The 25,919-nt window shown below is 38.8% G+C and overlaps 1 protein-coding gene across 2 annotated transcripts in view; it reads right to left on the bottom strand.

Moving 5' to 3' along the window:
- ARL13B (ARF like GTPase 13B) overlaps positions 1–21,983 on the bottom strand; it is a 63,251-nt gene extending 41,268 nt beyond the window's left edge. The window contains exons 1-3 of one of the 2 annotated variants that reach the window (XM_025989896.2): positions 21,678–21,983; positions 7,660–7,730; positions 4,540–4,789 (exon numbers count right to left, since the gene is read on the bottom strand). In XM_025989896.2, the coding sequence (XP_025845681.1) occupies positions 4,540–4,789; positions 7,660–7,730; positions 21,678–21,736 (380 nt within the window). In that variant the 5' untranslated portion in view covers positions 21,737–21,983. The remainder of the gene's footprint in view (positions 1–4,539; positions 4,790–7,659; positions 7,731–21,677) is intronic. The other variant, XM_025989897.2, reaches the window with a different exon arrangement.
- Between the last annotated feature and the right edge of the window lie 3,936 nt (positions 21,984–25,919).

The raw sequence follows: 25,919 nt of genomic DNA, 5'->3' as shown, positions 1-25,919 counted from the left end.
TATTGTCCTGGGAGGAAATTTTAGCCTCGGATCTCGAGTTATCCCAGTTTTAAGTATTAGAGGAGTTTTAACCATAAAAAAGGAAAGCTTCAGCTCAGTTCTTTCCAGAGGCATCAACAAATAATGCCTTATATTATTTATGAAAAACTTCTATGGGCTTAGTGTTGGAAGGGGAGTGGGGGTAGGTAAAATAGGTACAAGGGATTAAGAGGTAAACTTCCAGCTGTAAAATAAGTCATGGGAAGGAAAAGAACAGCATAGACATAGAGTCAGTAATATCGTAATAACTGTATGGTGACAGATGGTAACTACACTTAACATGATGAGCATTTTGTAATATATGCATAATTGTTGAATCACTATGTTATGCACCTGAAACTAATAGTATATGTCAACTATATTTCAACTAAGCAAGAAATTAGGGATTATGTTGATTCCAGTGCTATTGATACAATTGCAAAAGTTGTTTTTCTATTGGAAAGGTCTTTATCTGTCTAGAGTATCTAATTTTGTTTTTTTTTAAATTAATTTATAAATTGTTAAAGCAAGAGTATAGGAGGGTACATGAGGGCAGATAATATAATTCAAACTTTAATCAGAACATAAGTTAATCCCTATTGTAGCTATGAGAGTAAAAGGAACACTTTCTAGGTAAATAAACAGGTTAACATGATTACAGAGCAGAAATTTGAATAACATCTCTTTAATCACTTGTATTTTTCTACTAAAATGGATTCTTACAATAGTAAGAATATAGTATGGTTCACGTAATTATAAGCTGAATACAAAAGGAGAATTACAAAATTTTCCAGCTACTTTTAGTATAGAAGAGGCAGTTAACCACCAAGTCCAAAGAAGTAGAGTGACTTTCCAGGGTCATAAATTCACACCAACTTGCAGAATCCAGGTTCCAGACTCTCCATCTTCTCTCTAAATCCATGATTTTTCAACTTTTCACCACTATTTCAGAGATTTTAATCAAAATATTACGCTCATTAAGTAGTAAATGCTATAGAACTGTAAAACAGAATTTCTGAGCTAATAAAACACAGAAGCCTAGTGATGTTCTATGATCTGACCTTTCAAGAGAACCCTCAAGTCTGTGACATACAGTGAATTTGTTATGTCTTCATTGTAGTGACACATGCTGTCAGGCTCGTGTGCAAGGACAAGACAGGCAGACCCAGAGATGGCCCAGGTCCTGCTGCTGTAGTCATCTAACTTCGCTGCCCATAGCATGAATGAATCCCAGTTCCATCAATCTGTAGTTTTGTGATTATAAACAATGTTCTAATTTTTAAGGTTTATTTCTGTTGAATGACTGAATCTTCTCAGAGGTTTTATACTGTTCACTGTTCATAATTAGAAGGTGGGAAGAAAAAGCTATCTAGATATATTTAAGATTTTACTTATTTAATTGAAAGAGAGTGAGCATGAGCAGGGGGACGAGCAGGGGGAGAGGGAGCCTGAGCAGGGGGCCCAATACGGGGCTCAATCCAGGGACCCCAGGATCATGACCTGAGCGAAAGGCAGCCACTGAACTGACTGAGGAGCCCCAAAATTTATCTAGGTATTAAAGTGAGTTGTGGGGTTTTGTGGATCCTAAATCAGCTATTTGAGGCTCACACAGGGATGAAGAGAAGAAATTAGATGCTGTCATTGAATTTTGCCCATGATAGGTCTAGATGTTTGTGGGCTGGAAGGAAGCTGCTAAGTGCAACAAGGAGCACTGTAGCCTGCCTCCTAATTCAGGTACCCTCCATCTACATTTCCACAACACACCAGGCCCGAGCACTGAGCTTAGCAGGGTTCTGCCGGAGGCCCTTCCCACTTACTACCTAGTGCAGTATTCTTTGGCATACCTCTTATGTGCCAGGGCAGGATCAGTTACACAGAATTTCTCATCTGCATGGAGCAGTGAAGGCAACCTGAAGGGACTGGAAGCAGATGAACTGTAAAATGACTAAATGTGTACTCTAAAAGGAGCTCTCATACTCTTAATATATTCTTGAATTCTTTCACTTGTTAAAGCAGGTACCAGTTTTGTAAAACATCAGATTTCTTTGGTGAAACACCAAATTTCATAAATTTGAAAAACATCATATAAAGAAAAAGGCTCCTAGTAGCAATGTAGAGGAGAACTTGGAGGATGGGCAAGACTGCAGGGAGCCTGCTTAGGAGACTGCTGATACCAGGAACACAGGGGAGAAGTATAAAGGGGACCAGAGAGAAGGAGAGACTCAAACAATATCAGGACAGTGACATAATAAGAGAAATTACTTATAAATCAGAGAGAAATAGGTAAATAGGAGAATTTCCAAATATGAGTTTTAGATAGTTATTTAAGAGGGATTTAGAAACATAAAAATAAGTGGGGTAGAGGGTCCCTGGCTGGTTCAGTCAGAAGAGCATGTGACTGTAGATCTCAGGGTCACAAGAGCTTATTTAAAAACCAACAAATAAATATATGTATATTTAAAAAAAATAAAGATGGGATACAAAATTTTATATATTATATGCAACTGTATACATTACAAATTTTGCAAAAATATGCAAAGGAAATTCATCAAAATGTTAGCAGTGGTTGGCTCTGCATGGTCGATCAACATTTTTTAACTCACCCTTCCCCTATGTGTACTAAATTTATTAAAAATGTGCATTTTGTACATTTTGTAAATTTTCAAAGCACATTCATTTCAAAAGCAGTTTACCTTTATTAATAAAGATCTTTTGGTTGTAAAATTCCCCTGGAAAAAACTGGTCAAATGACAAACCATTCTATATCTCAGAAGCATGAGAGCATCCATTATTAACTCTCATGTCTTTGCGAGATCTCACCATGAAATTATAATAGTGAAACAATCCCCTATACTGGTGAAAATTTTCAGAATTTTTTTCCTCACTATTCTGAAAATCTACTAGATGAGGGAGGAGGTGAGAGAACTGAAAGCAGGTCTCTTCATGACCATTATTTGATCACTTGGTGCTAACTGTAGTCAGTTACGAACTGCGTGCTCCTGCCTCAGGGCTTTTCCACATACATACATCTGTATGACTGCCTCTCTCCCCTCAAGTGTCATCTCCTCAATAAGACTTACTATGATCATCCTAATTATAAGAATAACATACCCGTCATAGCACCACCATAGGATCCTAGATCTTTTACCTGCATTTTTCAATATATTTATCACCTAATTTACTACATAACTATTTATTACATTTATGTGTGTATCACCCCCTAGAATGTTAAGCTTCTGAGGTCATACATGGATTTAAATTGTTTTTGTTCCCAAATGTATCCCCATCACCAGAACAATGCCTAGCACATAGTGGATGTGCAACAAATATTTGCTGAATTAACACATTCATGAATGAATAAATGAAAGAATAAATATTAGGTTAAAAAATGAACACACAATTACTTTACACATGAGCATCAGTCATCTCAATCTTTAACACTTTTTACTTTAGAAGTCACTAGTTCTTTGCTTAAATGTGTAGAGACTATTTTAGCCTACGGGGTTCAACACAGTTCATTCTTCATATAAATATCTATTAAACTTTCCTTCAGATTCAATAAAGGTGAGAACTGATTACACAAATCAAATAACTTCATTAATTGGTGAAAAATTAAGCCATATAACCTGTATAAATAAATGATGCCATGAAGTCTTACTTTGTGTAATCAGATCTTCCAAACTACTTTGTTTAAAAATATTAATTTACGATGAGGACCACTGAGAAACTCTGCTTAAAATTTCTTATTTACCCACATGATTAAGCTGGCTGTTTTTTTTTTTTTTTAATCCTCAGAAATGAAACAAGCATGAGGACAAAGGGACAAGAAGGCAAGGGCACACATTCAGCTCACTCTGATTTTAAGAGCAATATAAAGGACTTTCCCTTTTCTATGTCTTAGAGTTACAGCACCATCTGGTGTTTACTATGCAGAAAGGCTGTGAGGGCAGGTGGTGTAAAAGTCCTTTGTCACTTTAAAAAAATGCTTAGGCAGCTAGACAAAATGATATAAGCATATGATTAAGTTGGTAGCAACGCAGATCACATAATCAATTTGGAAATATTGAAATACAAATTTAGAAATCAATGTGGCATTAGAAGAATAAGCCTTTTAAATAATTTCCAAACAAGAATACTCTTTAAGAAAGACAAGACAAAGGCAAAACATCAGTTAAGAGGGGGAAAAAAGTGGAAAAACATTCTAGAACCTTGTTAATAGGTCATTTCAAAATGTAGAGTTTGATAACAAGTAAATTATCAAATAAAACAGTTTATATTTGAATAGCCAGAAGATCTAAGTCTAACTTTTATTCTTAATATACCCCAATTCCTAATCCTTATGGAGAACATAACAGGGCCTCACTATATTAATAATAACCAGTTAATCACATTTATTATACATTTATTATACATTTATTATACTAGGACGTGACAATTTTAGCTTATTTTGTAACTTAGGTAAATTTCTTTATTGGCTAATGGCACTGCTTCTGTGTTTACAATGACACCAGCATTACTTACACCAATATAGGCTTTCCCGATATCCTAGGATGTCTCAGCACTTCTGACATTGTCTCTTTTGTCTCTTCCATTCTCTCTTCATCACTGGAATCCACAACAAATATTACCCCATAGGCCTCAGCATAATAATTCTTCCAGATTCCCCGAATTCTTTTTCCACCTCCTAAATCAAAGATGGTGACTTCAAACTTTCCTTGCCTAAGGTCGATTTTGGAAAATCCAACAGTAGGAGCTACATCTTCAGGATACTCTGTTTCAAATGATACAAAAGAAACAAACTTTAGACTTTAAATTAATAACATTAACTTCACAACTTAAATGACATAAAAAGTGTTTTTCATCATAATTTAGCCCTAAATGGAATGTTTATTATTTGCTTACACACTAACCTTTATATCTAAGTATACTGGTTTGGGAGAAGGGTGGATATTATAAAATATCCAACTAAAATTTATGCTCTATGTAGATAAAAATTTCTGGTTTTTGTTTGTTTTGCACTGATATAAAGCTAGCTCTCTACCACAGAACAAGTACTTAATAAATATCTGTAGAATGAATAAATAAATGAACTCTCCAAGTTACAAATAATAAAAATTTCAGCCCTTTATACCACAGCCATCCCCAGGCATATTACAACCTCTGTGATGTTATAAAGAAAAACTGAGTATTTAAAGAATAGTTGAGAAGAACCAAAAAAATGGGAGAAGCTACGAGTAGACTCTTTTTTAATTACTGAATTAAAACTATAATTGGACTAAAGAAACTTTTCTGGGCAGCTTGCAAATATAGAGTAGATTTCATTAATTCTACAGGGACACGTTTTGGATGTTCTCATATGTTTAAAATTGAATTTTTCTGGAAAGAAAGTACAAACAAGTTGAATGTTGCAGTTGGAGTAAACTATTTTTTAAAGTATTTTTAAAAAAGATTTTATTTATTTATTCATGAGAGACACAGAGAGAGAGAGGCAGACACAGGCAGAGGGAGAAGCAGGCTCCATGCAGGGAGCCCGACCTGGGACTCAACCCCGGGTCTCCAGGATCACCCCTCTGGCTGCAGGTGGCACTAAACCGCTGTGCCACCGGGGCTGCCAGGAGTAAACTCTTTAGATTGTGAACGCAGAGTGAGGGGAGTTCTAGAAAGAATGAGGAGCCAGGGAAGTTATTTCAGCAGACCAATATAAGTAAGGTGACTAAAGTAGTGCTTTATTAAGAAACATCTTTACAAAGTCTCTAGAACTGACTAGAAATAAGAGTGATGGCCATGTTTCAGACAGATATAAAAATAAAAAGAGAAGAATGGAAAGAGAGAACTCATGAAAGGTTAATAGAACCTGGTGACTCCATGGCTTTGAATAACAGTTCAAACCTCATGCTTGTCTCTCTCATTCTTTCTTCATCACCAGAATCCACAACAAATAGTAGTCCATTGGACTTTGTTTATAGCTGCATGGGCAATACAATGGCCACAAAGTACATGAGGCTTTTTAAATTAAAATCAATTAAAATTAAACTATATTGCAGTTCTTCAGCTGTACAATCTACATTTAAAGTGCTCAAAGCCACAGGTGGCTAGTGGCCGACCCTACTATTAGAGAGAACCAATATAGAACATTCCAGTCATTGCAGAAGGCTCTGTTTTAGGTGAGTCACCTAACACTAGTGTAGGTGGACTTATCATTCCCACATTCAGCAAAACATTTGCTATTACAAAGAAAAATCTGAAAGGCATTTGCTGCTAGGCTTAGGTGTCACTGGGGAACAGATTTGCAAGGTACTACTCCCTTGCAGCAAATACCTTAGTGCAGTTTAAACAGCTCCCTAGAGAGCTAAAAAAAAAAAAAAAAAAAAAATTACATGTCATAACTTTCTAAGACCTTCATTATCTAGTAGAAAAAAGTTTAGAAGCAATTTAAGCAGCACAATATTCCCCAAACAGGATTACACCAGACATTCAAAAATATGGATCTAGTCCAGGCCAGAACTGGTTTCCATAGTTAAAATAGACAGCAGTCTTTGAGTATGATGTGAGAGATACCCCCAGGAAATTATCAGTGAAAATAAATCAACAATGCTGGAGTAGGGATAAGGGAGCTAGCTAACAGGTAGAGGGCTTTGTTAGGCATTAGGATATAAAGATGAGTAAGATAGGGTTGCTGTCCTCACAGAACATTCAGTACAATATAGGTAGATATATATTAATGGGAAATAACACAAGAACCTGTATTTCTATGAAAAAGAGGATAGTGTGAGGATGTTATAGATTGCATGTCTGCGTCCTGTGGCTGTGTGCTCCCTGTCCTGGCAAAGTTCTTATTTTGAAACCCTAATCCCCATTGTACTGGTATTTGGAGGTGGAGCCTTTGGGAGGTAATTAGCTTTGGGTGAGGTCATGAAGATGGAGCTCCCATGATGGGATTAGTACACTTCTGGGAAGAGCCCCCAGAGCTTGTTTCCTGCCTCTGTACCACAGGAGGAGGCAGCAGGAAGACGGCTGCCCGCAAATCAGGAAGAGAGCCCTTATCAAGAACTCAACTGCACTGCCACTCCAACTTCACACTTCCAACTTCCACAACTGTAGAAATAACTGTAGTTTCAGGCACCCAATCTATGATATTGGTATAGCAGCCCAAACTAAGACCAACGGCATTCAAGAGGAAAAAAGGTAAAGAGGAGAGAGGGGAAAGTTATGATATACAGAGTCTTCAGAAAGGCCATGAAAGAAAAATGAAGAATTAAAAACTCCATAATTATGACAAAGAAGGGAGAAGAACATTCTGAGCAGGAGAGAGATGTAAGTACAGATAAAATAATGGCAACATTCCTAGGAAACAAGTCCGATTAGGTAATTTTTCAAGGTTACATGTTTCAAATCCAGGTCAAGATGTTAAATGCCTTTCCTTGAAGACTTCAAGGATCCTCTGCATCTCTGCACTTATTCAAATCTGAAACATGTTAACAGGCTGGTACTATTAAGCTGGAGTCTATTCACCACATTAGCCATTAAGAATTTAAAAATTTAAAGTAATGGAGTGTACACCATCTATACCAAATGAATATGTAACAAAGCAACTTAAATAAATAATTCAGAATAATTTAATAATGAATATTTTTGGCTTACCTCCTTGGATTCCCTTTGCCGTTGCCGTTTTACCAGCATTATCAAGTCCCACCATCACAAGAGTCACCTTTCTTAAAATAATAAAAATTTAAAAATCACTTTCTGAATTAATATTGGGGAAAAGTAAAAGCAAATTCATTCATTCAAGCAACATTTATGGAGCATCTACTATGTATAAGACAATCTTCTAGACCCCAGGGAGTTCAATAGTGAATAGAATAGATTCCAAAAGCAAATTCTTGAGAAATACCCTTAAAGTATCATCCTTCTGTTCTATAAGCAAAAAAAAAAAAAAAAAGAAAAGAAAAGAAGATTGTACAAGAGATAGTGCAAAAGGTCGAGAAAGAATAAAAGAGAAGGAGGAGAGAAGGATTCTAACACATGAGTTACTTATCATGGCTAAAGACTTAATTTTTTGGTTAACTGAATTCTAAAGATTATCATGAATCTTTTTTCTTGTAAAATATTTAAGAAAACAATTATTGTTAGGTTCTAGGCACTACTGGTGTGCTCACTTGTTTTTAGATATGCAGCAAATACCTTACCAGGTATAAATCTTAAATACAGTATAATAACATGATTATTAACTCAAGTGGTAACATATTCATATTTTGAAAGAGGGCTCCTAAAATCACAAAGCTTAAAATATTTTTGATGATATAGCCAAATTTCACAGAATCAGAAAAAAATATATAGTCTAGTGCAATTTTACAGCTGAAGAAACATAAGCCCAGAGCTGTGAGACAATGAGTCGCTTAGAGCCAGAACCAGAACTTCAATCACTTGACTCCTAGAGACTTCTTAAACCTGGGATAGGTAAAAAGAACAAACCTATTACAGTGGTTCTTTTATCTTGGCAATACAGTCCACACAGAGCTCATTTCTGTGTCAGGCTAACGTATCACATCATCTAAGAGCTAAGACCAGCCATTAATAAGAGAAGTTTGCGAACTAGGAACGCAGAGACAAAGCCACACCATAACACGGCTGTGGAGCCTGTTGCTTTAAAGCCACAGGGCCACATGCTCATGGGCTACAGTCAGGGTTTCAGCCAAGTCATTCTTCACTAACAATCATCCCAAAAGGGATTTAAAAAAAAAAAAAAAACAACCCAAACACGGAACTTAGATGTTAAGAAGGGGTATTCTTACATCTCTCTAACCCTGATTCTTGGATCTGTTTGTTTTTGTTTCATTTTGTTTTATTACAGATGTATTCAAAGGATCCATATAACAAAAAGAAAGGACAGAGCTGAAGTACACCTTCAGGCAGTCCAGTTACAGGTCATACACTGAGGAAGAACAAACTCGGTCTTGCAAAAACCAAGTTGGTCATTTATTAAACAAATAGTTACTGGCCATCATCTCTGTACACTAGACACCAGTGTTCTAAGTACTTGAGATACACCTGTTTGTTAAAATAACTACTACAGCAAAAATAAAAACACAGAAATTCTTCCCCTAACTAAACTGATATGTTAGTGGCAGGAGGCAAGAATAATAAATACAAGAACTAAGTATGTTAAAAAAAAAAAAAAAAAGAACAGAGTATAAAGCAGGCTAGAAAGAAGCAGGAGCGGGGATAGGAGCTGGGTTGCAGTTTTGTGTAGGGTGATATGGGCAGGCCTCACGAGAAGCAAGGCCTTGAAGGAGTGAGTTAGTCATGCAAACATCTGGGTCAAGAGAGAACACCTAGGACAAAACCACTATGTGGGGGCATGCAAGAATGTTCTAGTATCAGCATGCAAGCCAGTGTGGTAAAACCCAGTGAGAATGGAGAGGAAAGAAGGACAGGGAGTCAGAAACTGAGGAGAGACCAGATCATGTAGGGCCTTGTAGGTGAGGACTTCAACTTTTGTGAATGAAGTTAGTTTACTCTCCATGTTAACTTCCTTTATTATCCAGGAACCAGTCCTCTAAATGTTCAACTGTCTCTACCCACCATGGGGAATAAAGGGAAGTACAATCTAAGCTTGAATCAGTGTAAGAATAAAGTAAGCCACAATTAGCAGCCTCCCCATTTCCCAACCCTAGTCAGCAAGTGGGAGGTCAGTAGCAATGCCAAAGAGAACCATGACAGATTACGGACCTGAGGTAGTATGTGAAGTCTGGACACCTCTATGTATGTAGAAATTGTACCTGCATTATCAACTTTGGAAAACATGAGTTTACTTCTTAAGGAAAGCTGAACAGTATTTCGGAGTATAGTATCATTATTTTCTTTGAAGAATTCCTAACTACCAAATATCAAATAAGATATAAACACAGAGTAATTTCTTAAAATATAGTAAATGTCTATGCAAAAGAGATGTATAATGTAGCATTTATATAATATTTTAGGTAAGTTAAGTTACTAGATATACAATGAATTAGATTAAAATAACATTAAAACTAATTCAATTGCCCTTTGAAAAATTTATAATGCATTTCAAGATCTCTCATGCTCAAACATAACCATGAACCAAAATGATTACTATTAGAGAACAAAATGCCCACAATATGCTTATTTGCATCATTTACTCTATAAATATGTATTAAATACCTTTTATAATAGCAGCAAACATCCACAATCCCTAGCCCTTCTGTATCTGAGAGCAAGAAAAAAGGTGCTAGGTAAGTATGTATGACGACTGTTGCCATGGGGAAGCCCAAGAAGAGAGAGCAGACAACCACACCTGCTCTAGAAGTCAAGGGGGACCAGCTGCAACCAGGTCAGCAATTCCTAGGAATATCACGGAACTGATGCTTTCTCATGCCTTATAAGCCAAAGTGAAAAATCTCAAATATATTTTTTTAAGGAAAATGGCCCCTCATTCTCTATTACTCAGGTTGCCTCTTATGTTTTCTCTCCATTCTTGTCAAGACTTCAGGTAAAAAAAACAAAACAAAAAACCTTCCAAATAATTGCTATTACACATTTGAAACACTGTTCTTTAAAGCTTGCTACCAAGGATATTAGCTTTTTACTTTATTTACTTATATCTATTTTTAAATATTTTATTTATTCATGAGAGACACAGAGAGAGAGGCAGAGACACAGGCAGAGGGAGAAGCGGGTTCCATGCAGGGAGCCCAATGTGGGACTCGATCCATGGATCCATGGACTCCCCAGATCACGCCCTGGGCTTAAGGAGGCACTAAACTGCTGAGCCACCCAGATGTTCCAGCTTTTTACTTTAAAGGCTTTCCTTTTTTAAAGTAAGGCTATGTTTAAAAAAAAAAAAAAAGTACTTCAAACATGAAAATAACACATTGAAAAATTATAATTATGCTGAGACTGGCACAAAATAAGTCTCTTTGGATTTCTTTTTTACTCTTGAAGGTAGTTGATTTTTTAGATTATGCCATATACTTGAAAACATGACTTGAATATTTGGGGTAATTAAAATCTTAATGAGTAAACATAACATTAGCAGTACAAATGAAAATCACCGCATGAATTACTGCAATGTCTGATAACAAAACATTAAATTAATACTTCGAATAGAATGGGTTTAAAAGGTTAACATTCACCTAACACTCAAAATTCTATGTAACCGTTTAAAAAATGAAGATGTACAATCTGATACATGTCAAAACGTGCATGTCATAGCTGTCTGGTAAATTATCATCGATTAGGAACAGTTGGCTGTGCCTACGTGACAAAAGAAAGATGGAAGAACTCTGCCTTTTAACCTCATGATTATTAATCAAATACATTAACCCTTCAATTGAAAAATATATATATACAGTGTTCTTAAGTTTATAGTGTCAGGAAAAGTTGATACTAGCAATAAAAACAATCATTTAGTCATTTGACCAGACAGTAGTTGATAAAAGTGCATTAGGTATTATGGACACAAACATGCCTGAGACAGGGTTTTCTACCTCAGAGAACTCACCTTCTAATGTAAGTGACTAAAACATAAACAAATATACTGTGACACTATGACCACGGAGTATGCTCATCTATCTATACGAGATATTAAAGTAATAGAGCAAGAGGACTTTACCCAGCCTGGAGATACAGGTCAAGGAAGCTTCTCACACAAGGCAATGCCTCAGCTAAGCTGTTAAAGTGGAGAAGTTTGCCAAGCAAGGGGAAGGTGAAAATAGAAGGTAGGAGTATGAAGAGATTCCAGACTGAGAACACGGCCTGCCACCAAGGAGAGGAGGACTGGCAGGGTGTCGAGGTACTAAAGCCAGGGGCTAAGAGTACACCTGAGTAGAGGGGCCTTCAACCAAAGGAGAAGACGCTTGTTAAACTCCTACATAATCACGACTCGACACAACTATGCATTGAGTCTAAAGGAAACCTGATGCACTGCTACTTGAGGAACTAGTATCAACAAAGAGTTAATAATGTGACCTTCCTAAATGTTTACAGTGATACTTTTACTACAGTTAAAAGTGAGTCTTTAATTATATACCAAACTAGAAGGGCTGAGATGGAAAGGATTCTGTGGTATTTTAAGATGCACAGTATGCTTATACTAGTAATAAATATCAGGGATGGTGTGTAATCTGATATACTGCCACAAGCTTGGTATTACACAGACCTGTATTTGCCACTTCCAAGCTATATGACCTAGGCCATATTATTTTACCAGTCAAATTACTTAGTAACAACATCCATCCTTTAGGGATGTGGTAAAATGAAATATGACAGTGCAAGTAAAGTGCTCAATGCCTGTGGCACAAAATAAGTGCTCAACCACTAGATATTCTTATTATAGCATACAATTCAAGACAGGGAGTCCATGACATGAGACCACAGAAACAGGCAGGAACCAGATTACAGAAGAGGATAAATGGGGTTCAGTTTTACACATGTTGACATCAGTGCTCACTCATCTCATTGAAGTATGAAGCCAAAAGGGAGATCTGTCCTGGGTTTATGAGACATACACCTGGTAATTAAAACTATGAGAACAGATGAAAGATTCCAGGGAGGGCATAGGAAGGAGAAGAGCCAGGGGCAGGGGAGCATGGAATCCTTAAAACTGTAGTCAGAAAGAAATGAGGAGACCAAAGAAACAGCAACATCGGGAATAGTTTCCAGAAGGGTTAAGAGATGAACAATATCAAATACTATAAAGTTCTGTAAAATAAAAGTTTCTTTTTGGTAATTATTTCAAATTAAGTAACTCACAAGTAAATGCTTTCATCTTTTCCCAAACCCTGCCATAACCAATGCTTTGAATTTATACAGTAGGTCTTTATAGTCCAAAGCTACTTTACCCTATCATTTATATTCATACTGTCCCTGCACAGTTACCTAAGGTTACATGCTAATAAGAAGTTAGTCAACAGCAGCTTCTGTGGGGCATTTAAACACAATGGTTTGTAAAAATAGTAATGATTATTATTTTATTATTATTATTATTATTATTATTTTAAAAGGTAACTTGAACCATTTTGTCTAACCTGTCATTTACTCACATTTTTGTATATACACATCAGATAGCCAAGAAGAATGGCTCATTTTCATCAGAGTATCTTGAAGTTCTCTCCCTCCCCAGATTTAGGTCTATTACCATCTTAATTTAGTTGGTGACCTAACAGATGGTAGGTACCTAATAACAGGTACACTAACCAAAGTCATGAATTGCATGCTGCTAATAAAACCTAACCATGATATTGATGAAAATCTAACTATGGCATTTTTCTGCTTAAGTTCCTTAAAATCAAGTCCAAACTCTGTAGATCCTCTTCTGCCACTGTCCTCCAGCAGGCCTACCAGCCCGGGTATTCCCCTCGTCCTTTCTGTCCTTTCTGACCATTTGTGCTACAATAGCAAACACATGTTAATTTTCTCATGCAACGTCTCATACAGTGTCCTTCCTCTATGAGAACTTGCCAATCAACTCCGTAGCCCCAGCATCAAATGTGCTGGCCACACATTAAGTAAGCACCTTTACTGAATGAAACAGCATAATGTATTTTCTGACTCCCCCGTTTGCTGAGTGAATAAATATTAAGTAAAATTAAAATATGCAATTTCCACTTGATAAAGTATGATAATGGTTTTAACTTATATAAATCCTCACATAAAAGTAATAGTTCAATCTTAGGGAATATAACTAAAATGATCTATCTTCTTACTGGCAGAAGTTTTCTGAAAAAGTTTACATGCTCAAGGTTTCAAGGTAATAACAGTGAGAAAGATTTTTAAAAGTGAAATAATTCTGAGTAAAAAAAATTAAAAGTAGGGATTAAGAGACTAAAAACCTTGTTTTATATATTTGATTTTAGAGTCTCTTTATATAACAGATATGTAATTTGATATACCAGAAATACAAGCAACACAATACTGGAATTTTGAACTTAGACTCAGAAAATATCTGTATTATTAATCTTTTTTGAGTGATGTTATTGCAATCATTTGAACACAATTCTAAACTTTCTGACCGTCAACTAAGAAGACAAGACCTCCAGTGAGATAATTACATAAAAACTATTTCTAACTTCAAAAATATTTTATAAGTCAAAAATAAACTATTTCACCAAACACACACACACACACACACACACACACACACACACACACACATATTGAACTGGTATTTCTGAAAATATTTTAATCTTTTTTAAAGATTTTATTTATTAATTCATGAGAGACACACAGAGAGAGGCAGAGACACAGGCAGAGGGAGAAGCAGGCTCCATGCAGGGAGCCCAATGTGGGACTTGATTACACATGTCGAAAAAAAAAGACTTGGGAACACTTTATGATAAATGTGTAAGAGAAAGAAAAAACCTGCCACACACACACACAAAAAAATCAATATAATAAAAAATTCACCAAAAAAAAAAAAAATTATGGTGTGACTTTATTGTGCAAGTGAGCTATTTTCTGACATTTTAATTCAGATAATAGAGCCCAGGATAATATTACATCAAAATTCCTACCTAAATCTATGGAGCAAAGAGGACCAAACTTGAGGTCATAATGCCAGCTCTGAAGTTTTAAGTCAAATTTTTAGTGTCAATTTGTTCATTTCTAGAATATAGAGGGGTAGAATCAGAACGTCTCAAGGTCCCTTTTTATCCTAAAATTCAAAACTTCTCACTAAGAATAAACAAGAAGCCCTAGCAGTTTACAAAGAAATGTAAAACATTCCAGTTCTGCGGACAGCACATCAGATAATCCTTGCTAATCTGTATGTACAGCTTAATTAACAAATTAAAAACTCAGCAGTTTCTATAAATGGTCTAGGATTTACAGTTACATTTATTTAAATCAAAATGATGGCTATTAAGGTGCTAAATGTGTCCCCGTCAAAAAAATTCATAGCAAAGATGACATACACTATCTATCACGATATGCTTTTACTAGATACCACAGTGATGTACAGAAAGCATTAATCCACAGTGCTGAAGTAACAATTGAGTCTCTTTTAGACTTGGTCACAGTGAATAATAATTTACTAATAAATTTGAAGTAAACTTTTGATAAGCTGCATTATGACACCAAAAAATATAGGTGAACAAGAAACTAGCTCCAGCTAGTGGTTACCTCTGGGGAGGGATGGTAGGAGATGAATAGGATGCAGGAAGCTTCAAAGATTTGTTATTTCCTTAGAAAAAAACGGAAATGTGATAACCAAGGCTAATACTTATAAATCTGGGTGGTAGGCACACGAGTACTTACCATATTTTTCATTTTGTTTAAATAATACTAATTTTTTATGTTTAATTATAATATTACATAATTCTTGTTGCCATTTTTTTTTTCTCATTTAAATTGATACTAATTTTCTTCTTCTCTTAGGTGAGTCATTCATGAGTTCATGTTCCTGGAAAGCTTAGGAAATACAAATTCCGGGCAGCCTGGGTAGCTCAGCGGTTTAGCGCCGCCTTCGTCCCAGGGCCTGATCCTGGAGACCCGGGATCGAGTCCCACGTCAGGCTCCCTGCATGGAGCCTGCTTCTCTCTCTGCCTCTCTCTCTCTCTCTCTCTCTCATAAATAAATAAAATCTTTAAAAAAAAAAAGAAATTAAAAAAAAAGAAATACAAATTCCTTCAATATCCCAGTAAAATTATACCCCCATCAAAACTCCTGCCTTCTATTCTTTTTTTTTTTCCTGCCTTCTATTCTTGCTAAAAATCTTGGAAATCATCTTTCAACTCTTGCATATTTTATCATATTTTATATGCCCTATTGTATCAACTAGATGCTATTGGCATAAATAATAGGAGTTCAGAGTATGTAGATGACAATATGTAAGGGTGAGGACCCACTTACACGGTCTAGAATACACTGAGCACCGTGGCTTGGGTTCTATGCCCAGGATACATGCTTTTCCCTATACACAAAATAAATTTCAATAGTCTTAAATGTTATAAATTAGAATATGAAAAGTACTAGGAAAAAAGTATAGGTGAATATAATCCTGGATACATATAATGGAATATAATTATTATACTAAAAGAGTGGTGTATTTGAATAAAAAATTTTAAATGCTATGCTTCAAACATCAACAAAAAATTTACAAACATAACAAATGGAAGAAAAATATCTGCAATATACACTACAGAGAAATGATTACTACTATATACATTTAAAATCTGTTTTAGAAAAATTCAGTAAGGCGGCACATGGGTGGCTCAGTTAAGTGTCTGCCTTCAGCTCAGGTCATGATCCCAGGATCAAACCCCACATGGGGCTCTCTGCTCAGCGGGGGAGTCTGGTTCTCCCTCTACCTCTGTCTGCCACTGCTCCCTGCTTGTAGTCTTTCTCTCTGTCAAGTAAATAAATAAAATCTTTAAAAAAAAGAAAGAAAAAAAAGAAAAGAAAGAAAAGAAAAGAAAAGAAAAGAAAAAAAGAAAAGAAAAGAAAAGAAAAGAAACACAGTAAGAAAATGCACTTCACCCAAGAGAAATACAGCAAAGGAAATCATTGGGAAAGTTCCAAAAGAAGAAATATGAAAGTCCAAGGGAAAAACAGTTTTACTAGGAATCAAGAAAACAGAAACTAATGCGGATAGCATTTTCCCCATAACCTGAAAAAAAACAAGCGATGACTCTCATTTTTTGAGGGGAAAGGCATTTTTATACACTTCTGGTAGGAGTAACAATTTTTTTAGTCTTTCTGAAAAGCAATTTGGCAATACACACCAAATACCTTAAACTTTTTCTTTTTTTTTTCCCTTAAACTTTTTCATTTGCTCTCATCAGTTGATCTCTAATCTCATTTCCAAAAATATTTACAGAAGGGTGCCCACCCAAGCACTGTTCATAAGAGTGAAAAAATTTTAATTTTCTAAACATTTAATAACCAGAATGATTAAACATACCTTGGTCAATCTATACAACACACTACTTGAAAAGATAATTCATGGAAAACATGTAATGATACAAAAAGATGTTAATTATTATTAAAGTAAAAATAAATTAAAAGAAGCTGTAAAATAACACTCTTATTTCTTCATTGCTTAAAAATTTACACATATAGAAACCATCAACAAAAAAGGCAACCTACTAAATGAGAGAAGGTATTTGCAAATCATACAACAAATAAAGGATAAATATCCCAAATGTATAAAACTTAGGATAATATATAACTTGACAAGGGGCACCTGGGTGGCTCAGTGGTTGAGCGTGTCTGCCTTTGGCTCAGGGAGTAATCCTGGGGTCCTGGGATCAAGTCCGGCATTGGGCCTCCTGCATGGAGCCTGCTTCTCCCTCTGCCTGTGTCTCTGCCCCCCTCCCCCCCTCTCTCTCTCTGTCTCTCATAAATAAATAAAATCTTAAAAAAATAACTTGATACAACTCAAAAAAACAACTTGATTAAAAAATGGGCAGAGGACCTGAACGGACATTTTTCCAAAGAAAACATAGAGATAGCCAACAGGCACATGAAAAGATGCTCAATGTCTCTAATCATGAGGAAAATGCAAATCAAAACTATAACCAAAACTATAACCAGTGTCACTTGACACTGGTCCGATTGGCTATTACCAAAAAGACAAAAAATAACAAGTGTTGGTACAGATGTGGAAAAAAGGGAAATCTCATATACTGCTGATGGGAATGTAAATTGGTGCAGCCACTATGGAAAACATATGGAGTATGGAGGTTCCTCAAAAAAATAAAAAATAGAACTGCCATATGACCCATTAATTCTACTTCTGGGTATCTATATGAAGAAAACAAAAATACCAATTTGAAGAGATACATGCACCTCCATGTTCATTACAGTATTATTTACAATAGCCAAGATAACGAAGCAACCTAAATGTGCAGGAATAGATGAATAAAGATGTGGTATACAGATATACAATGGAATACTACTTGGCCATTAAAAAAAGAATGAAACCATGCCATTTACAACAATATGGACAAGCCTAGAGAGTATTATGCTAAGTGAAATAAGTCAGAGAAAGACATACATACCATATGCTTTCATTTATTTGTGGAATCTAAAAAACAAACACACAAACCAAACAGAAAGAGACTTACAAGAGATAGGAAACAAACTGTTGGTTACCATAGAAGGAGAGATGAAATAAGTGAAGGGGATTAAGAGGTACAAACTTTCAGTTATAAGTTAAATAGGTCATGAGGGTGTTATATACACCATAGGGAATATAGTCAATAATACTTTAATAATTTGTATAGTAACAGATGGTTAACTAGACTCACCATGGATAAAAATATCAAATAATCATGACATACACTTGAAACTAATAGGATCTTTTATGTCACTTATACCTCAAAAAAAAAGGGAATTTACTGGTATGTAAGATATTCTACACTAAAATGTAAATCTTTGGGGGTGAGATTGTGAATTACTAATATAAGCCACTTTTTTGCCTAACTGTGCTTTCAATGTTCTACATAAACATTCATCACCTTTAGATAAAAATAAACATGAACTCCTTTCAAACGTCTTTAAAATAACAACAGCTCCTGTCCACAAGCCATTCTGGAGGACTGGTGAGAAGAGCTAAATAAACATTTTACTACAATACATGGATAAGTAGAGCCAAATACAGGGTGCTAAGCAAATACAATGAAAAGGTAAAGAATCTAGATGGAATTCAAAGAAAGTGTCCCGAAAGAAAGAATCTCCCAACAGGCATGTGAGGAATGATCAGGAACAGCCAACCAAAAACAGAAGGGCATTTGGTGAGGGATGGAGGACTACAGAACTAAGTCTGGCAAATTTGGCATGAAGAATTTGGACAGGAGGAAAAAGGAAAAAGGACCACTGACAACAGTGTAGAGAATCAGAGAATAGTGAAAAGTCTGTCAAAGAAATGTGGGAGAGAAATAACAGAAATTTTATCTGAAACAGAGCAGCGGGTATGGAAAGAGTGTAAGACATAGAAGTGGTATACGCAGGTAGAAACCAAAAGACTTGATTTGAGAGAACAAAGCACAAAGAGGTACGTAGGATTACTCTCCGCTCGACCTGGGTAAAAGGAAGGCAGAAACAAGTCAGCATGGAAATGAGAGAGGATAAAAATAAACTCAATTGTGGATGTGCCGGGATTGAGCATTCTGGTGGAATAGGATTATGTAAATCTTCAAGGGGCAGATGAGTCTCTGTGTTGGAAACGCGGACGTGAGAGTCAATGTTTAAGTGGCCGCTAGAGTCACCATATGAGGTAAAATGGCCGATAAAGGGAGAATACACAGAAAAGAGAGTTGAAGACAGAATCCTGGGAAGACTTGAGAGTGAGATGAAGAAGGGCTACCTGGCAACTAGAAAAGACAACAGGCAGAAAGGTAAAAATTTCCAAATTCAGGAAAAATACATCAGAGAATTTCAAGAAGAGAGTGGTTTTCAGTGGCAAATGATGCCAAGAGATTGGAAAGAATCCACTGGATGTAATAATCAGGCAGCAGCCGGTGTGGCGAGAACAGAATCGAAAGGTCTTCAAACGCAGGACATTAAGGGATGCACGAGAGGAAGAGAGGTCGGGAAAGGATCAGTAATCCATGGCCAACTGTTGCTGGGGTGCAACTAAGAGGGAAAGGTGGAGGCTGCAGGGGCAGAGGGTTGTTCCTTAGGGAGACACAGAATGACGGCTTCTGGAGTGTCCACAACCTCATTACTGGAACCTGTCATGGCAAAAGGAATCTTACAGACATGATTAAGTTAAGGACCTTGGGTGCGGAGCTTATCTCGGGAGTACTGAGCAGACCTGATGTAAACATAAGAGTCCTCAGAAGAGGGCCTCTTCAAAGTCCTGATAAAAGATCAGAGAAGACACATGTTATGCAAATGGCTTTGAAGATGGAAGAAGGGAATCACAAGTTAACAACTGCAGGCAACCTTTTTTTTTTTTTGCTAGAAAAAGCAAAGAAAAACAGATTCTCTCTTAGAGCCTCTAGAAGGTATGCAACCCTCCTTACCCATTTGAGACTTCTGACCTCAAAATTCTAGGATAATAAATTTGTGTTGTTTTCAGTCAGAGTTAATAGTAATTTGTTACAGCAGCAATAGGAAATATTTACTTGGGTTGTTTTTTAGGTAAGAGAGGTTTGAGCATCTTCACATACTAAAAGAAGAACAGAAGCAAGGCTATGAAGACAAAAGAGAATGTGATTTTATATTTTTGGTAATAAAATTGAACGATAAATTTTGGGATAAAAATTTAGGTTTATTCTTGTATCCCAGAAGTTTTCTCTGTGATTTCTGGCAAAGTGCTGAACTGAAGCTCACCAGGAAATGGGGAAAAATGGAATAAAGAACACAGCCACCAGAATTAGTATCTACACTGAGAAGCATAAAATGAATGGAGGTGGGTAACTGACCAGTAGGCACTTGTCTCCTGAGATCAGAAGTATCATTTCGTGAGTGCTACCTGCAAGCACTGAGACTCGCATACATTTTTTCTCAAAATGCTGCAAGACAAAAAGCATCCACGCTTGACTGAGGGAAAGTGCCAAAACTCCTAAGATTTAGATAGGAATCTGTTCGACTCAGAAACACTGTTGAGCAATCTGGCAGACACAGCCATGGCCACAGCCCTGGTCAGAGTTAACACCAGGATAATGGGCCTCTCAAGCTCTCGCACCCCTTGAGATGACCCACTGAGAAAGACACATCACCTCTGAGGTATTGCTCTGCCCAGCCTCACCTTTGTCCCACCACAAGAAAAACAAAACTGTGTTACAATTTGCCCTTGGCCTAATTCCAAAGTAGAACTATTAAAAAGTCAACATTATTCATAAGGAGTAACAAACTTAAGGCTTCTTTGTGTTAAGCATCATTTTCGTTGACTCCTGCCTAGCGCAGTGCCTGCCACCTAGTATTCGCCTAAATGGATGAATATGGAGTAGCAGGTGCTGAATCTTAATACCTGTAGGGCAGTCCCCCACCCTGCCCCCCCGACAGGCTCCCCCCACGCCGCCGTCCAGTCCCCAACCCGACCCCCCCCCGACGGGCTCCCCCCGCGCCCCCGTCCCAGTCCCGCCTACCTGAAGGGCTTTCCGCGCCGCTGTCCTGTCCCCAACCCCGTCCCCCCGACGGGCTCCCCCGCGCCGCCGTCCCGTCCCCAACCCCGACCCTCCGACGGCCCCCCAGAGTCCCCGTCCCGGCCCCGCCTACCTGACCGGCTCCCCCGCGCCGCCGTCCTGGCCCCCACTCCGTCCCCCAGACGGGCTCCCCCGCGCCACCGTCCCATCCCTGTCCCTCCGACGGCCCCCCCCCCCGTCCCGTCCCCGTCCCTCCGACGGCCCCCCCCCCCGTCCCGGCCCCAACCCCGTCCCTCCGACGGCCCCCCCCCGCGCCCCCATCCCCCACCCCGTCCCCCCGACGGGCTCCTCCGCGCCGCCGTCCCGTCCCCGTCCCTCCGACGGCCCCCCCCCCCCCCGTCCCGTCCCCGTCCCTCCGACGGGCCCTCCCCCCGGCGCCCCCGTCCCCCACCCCGTCCCCCCGACGGGCTCCCGCGCGCCGCCGTCCCGTCCCCGTCCCTCCGACAGCCCCCCCCGTCCCGTCCCCGTCCCTCCGACGGGCCCCCCGTCCCGGCCCCCACCCCGTCCCTCCGACGGGCCCCCCGGCGCCCCCGTCCCGGCCCCGCCTACCTGACGGGCTCCCGCCAGCGCTTGAACCAGCTGCAGCAACTGGCCATCAGCCTGAACATGCCCGGCCGCACCTCCCGCCGCCTCCCATGCGAGCCCCGTGCCGCGAGGGCCGTGGTTGCCCCGGGCCGAGTCCCCGGGGGGCCGCAGCCGCTCCGCCGCACCTCTGAGGCCGAGACGTCGGGAGGGAGGTCAAGGCTGGGGGTCCCCGCGCCCGCCCGCGAGCGAAGCACGGCCCCCCACCCGGCACAGCCCGCCCCAGGCGCAGACACACGGACCCCAGCTGGGCGAGCGGAGCCGGCGGACAGAAAACCCCCGCGTCGACGTGCTGACGTCCCCCAGGGCGGAAGGCCCGCCCCAGGCACCGCCCACGTACTCCCCCAATCCCCGCGCGGCGGCCGCCGGCGGGGCTCTCTGATTGGCTGAAGCGCCAGCCTCTCCCCCGCGGAGGCGGGGCGGGGAGGGCGTTCTCGTTACTAGGCAACGGGAGCGTCCGCGGAGGAGGTGAGAAATGCCCCACGCGTAGTGGACGAGGCCTCTGTGCAAACCCGTGCAGAGTGTGCTGCCGGGGGCTGTCCTGGTCTGTCTCTAACCCCGGCGGGTGTCCAGAGATCTCAGGGCTCCTGGGATTTGGTTGATGAAGCGGAGCTGGGGATCCTCTGGGATTCCAGCAGACTCGGGCGCGGAACCACCGAACAGCACACTGGGCTCCTTACAAACCAGCGACGAGGAGGAAAACTAGGGCCGTTTTCATCTGCGTGTTTATTGTTGTTTGGCAGCAAAAATGTAAAATGGAATCGTATGATATTTACTGGGGGAGTTATGATTGCAAAAGAAATAATGTGTTCGTTGTAGACAATGTGAAAAATACTGAAAGAGGAATAAGATTAACAAAATAAGATCTCACATTCACTACGCAAACATAACAAGTCTTAACATTTTTAAAAAAGATTTTATTTATTTATGAGAGACACAGAGAGAGAGAGAGAGAGAGAGAGAGAGGCAGAGACAGAGGCAGAGGGAGAAGCAGGCTCCCTGCGGGGACCCCATGGGGACTGGATCCCAGGACCTGGGGTCACGCCCTGGGCCGAAGGTGGACGCTCAACCACGGAGCCACCCAGGCGTCCCAAGTATTAGCCATTGATATATGTTTTTTCTAGGATTTTTAGATAATATTAGCTGTTTGGTTTCTGCAAGATGGAGAGTTACCTGATGCCTGTTTTGTGATATGTTTAATTTTATTTGCAGGGATACGTAGTATCTGCCTTTCTTTTTATTTTTTTATTTTTTTACTTTCTTGGAAAACAAATAACAAGTACATTCCTGTAGAGGGGGTAGAAATACACACATGATATGTAAGGACCCATGTGTCCATTCCATTCCCTTTCTTTTTTTCTTTTTCTTTCTTTCTTTTCCTTTTTTTCCCTTTTTTTGCACCCCACAGCCAGGTCTTTATTAGGAAGGTAAATCAGACTCCTAGTACAAGTTACACCCCGACTCTGGGGGGAGGGGCTCTCCAGGATGTTTCTGAAGCTGGGGAATCCATTTCTATTTAAATACATTTTTCTCAAATGTTGGTAAAAGGAGAGAGGGCCCTGGGATGCCCAGTGTATCCAGGGGAAAATAATGGTTTGGGACTACAACAGATTTAGTTTTAAAGGTATTCTCTGTTGTTTACTCGTTCATATAAGCCTGATTCAACTCATATACATCACTTACAGCTCACCATCTCTGGACCCAAGTATCCCATCTACAAAATGGGGATGAAAACACCTATTTTGCCAGGTTGCTAAGAAGACGATATGAGAGAAATAAAGCTTAAGTGCAGTTTCTAACAAATGATAGCAGATTTTGAAGTTGGTGTCACCTGTCTCAAAAATATCTGTGGCATATATTCCATATATTCTTCCTACTTCTTTCTCCAAATTGCTAGGAATCGTGTTCACTGTTTTCCTTGTCCTGACTTGATAACTTCAAATTTCTTTCCAGCTGCCATGGCTTCATGGCCTCTACTGGTTTTCCTAACTGAATCTGCCCTTGCATCAGTGCCAGGTGCTTTCTCTGCCCAGACTGTCCTCCAGACACAATAATACTTCTATTTTACAGTGCTAATGAAGAAAGTTAGATTAAACCTTCACAAATTTTCTTTTCTCACTGTTATCTGTTTCTTTTCTCATTTTCTAATATCTGAAGACATCTATCTCATCTTTCCCAAGATTAACCACTTCCCTGCAACTTTGACAAACATCATTTTTCAACTTTTCTGAAATCCTGTTCTTTTGATTATTTCTTCTTGATCCAACATGTGAAATATATAGTTCTCCATTTTTTCCCAAGATCTTTGGCTACAATTTCCAGGGTGGAGAGGGAGTTAAGAAGGCAAGGCAGGAAAGATCCACAATTCCTCCTTAGCTATCAAATGATTGGTACTATTCTGCTGAGTCTTTACTTTCACAATCCAATTTTTTAAACTTGTGGTTTACCATAAAAACCTTACAGAACTATTTTTTTTTTCTGTTCACTCTTTTTATCAATTTACTGTGATTGGGGTTCTGCATCCATTGAACTACTCAAAACACATTTTTTAAACATAACTTATATCTTCCTAATAACCAAATCAGGTCTCATTTTCTTCTTCATCACTTAATACATTTAATACAGTTAACTCTTCTAAAACTCTTTCCTTCCTTGGCTCTTCACAATTGTGCACTATTCTGGTCCTCTTCTGATCTCATTAGTCATTCCTCCTTCAGCTTCTCATGAGGATTCTCCAAGATCTGACCTCCCTCTGTGTTTTCCTTTTTAAAAACGTGTTCTCTCAGAGAATCCAATTACTACTCCTGTCCTTGAAGGGACTCACCATGCAGATATTCCTTCAGCATTTCTGGAACTACACTCAACACTCCTTTTTAACCCCAAAAATGTACTCAATCTCACCTCTACTTCATGTCTCCCCTGAGAATGACACAATACCAAACATTTCAGGTGCCAATGTACAGTCGGTCTGTTAATTAACTAAGTTGACTATAGTTTTTCCAATACATTAAGTGGTTTGGTAGACATAGGAAGTGCATGGTATTTTCAGTTTTCTTTTCCTTTTACAAACATATGAGATAGTTATTCCCACCCTCTAGAAGTCATGGGACTTGCTTTGTCCAGTGAAATGTAAGTGAAGTGGAAATTGAGGGAGACTGTGTTAACTTTGAAATACTATAAAATCAAAAACAGTATGGAATGCTGAACCAACACCTGGAAGATATCTGCCCAGAAAGTCCTACAGTGTAATTCCCATGAGTAAGGAATAAACACTTATCTTTAAACATTGTAATTCCAAGGCTATTTCACCATAGTGTAATCTAGTTTATTCTGGATAATGAAAACAATCTTGCTATCATCATTCTAGCTAAGACTCTTATTTAATCCTCCAGGGATTATTTAGTATCCTAAGTGTTACTTGATTTCTCTTTCCAGCTTTACTGAGTGATAATTGACAACATTGTAATATATGAAGATGTACAATATGATGATTTATTATTTTTAAAATTTTTTTATTTATTTATGATAGTCACAGAGAGAGAGAGAGAGAGAGAGAGAGAGAGAGGCAGAGACACAGGCAGAGGGAGAAGCAGGCTCCATGTACCGGCAGCCCGACATGGGATTCAATCCTGGGTCTCCAGGATCGCGCCCTGGGCCAAAGGCAGGCGCCAAACCGCTGCGCCACCCAGGGATCCCCAATATGATGATTTAATATGTGTATACATAGTAAAAATGATTCTCACAATCCAGTTAATTAACACCTCCATCACCTCACAGTGCTACCTTTCTTTCTTTTTTTTTTTCTTTTGAGAACACTCTTAAGATCTACTCTCTTAGCAAATTTCAGAATATGATATAATTAACTACAGTCACCATGCTGGACATTAGATCCTCAGAACTTGCTCGTAACTATAGAAAGTTTTTATACCCTTTATCAACTTCTCCCCATTTCCTTACTCCCAGCTACTGGCAACCACCATTCTATTTTTTGTTTCTACCAATTGGCCTTTTCTTTTTCTTTTAGATTCTACATATAGGTGATTCCACGCAGTTTTTGTTTTTCTCTGTGGGACTTATTTCACTTAGCATAATGCCCAAATGCCATACCTGACTGTGAGATAACCATATCTATCTATCTATATATCTGTATATCACACATTTTCCCATCTATTCATCCACTGATTAGACTTAGGTAGTGGTTTGCAAATC

The sequence above is a fragment of the Vulpes vulpes genome, chromosome 1 (genome assembly GCF_048418805.1).
Source record: "Vulpes vulpes isolate BD-2025 chromosome 1, VulVul3, whole genome shotgun sequence".
In the NCBI taxonomy this organism is placed as follows: Eukaryota; Metazoa; Chordata; class Mammalia; order Carnivora; family Canidae; genus Vulpes; species Vulpes vulpes.
Note: the sequence above shows the minus strand (reverse complement) of the source record. Positions and strands in the feature narration are given on the sequence as shown.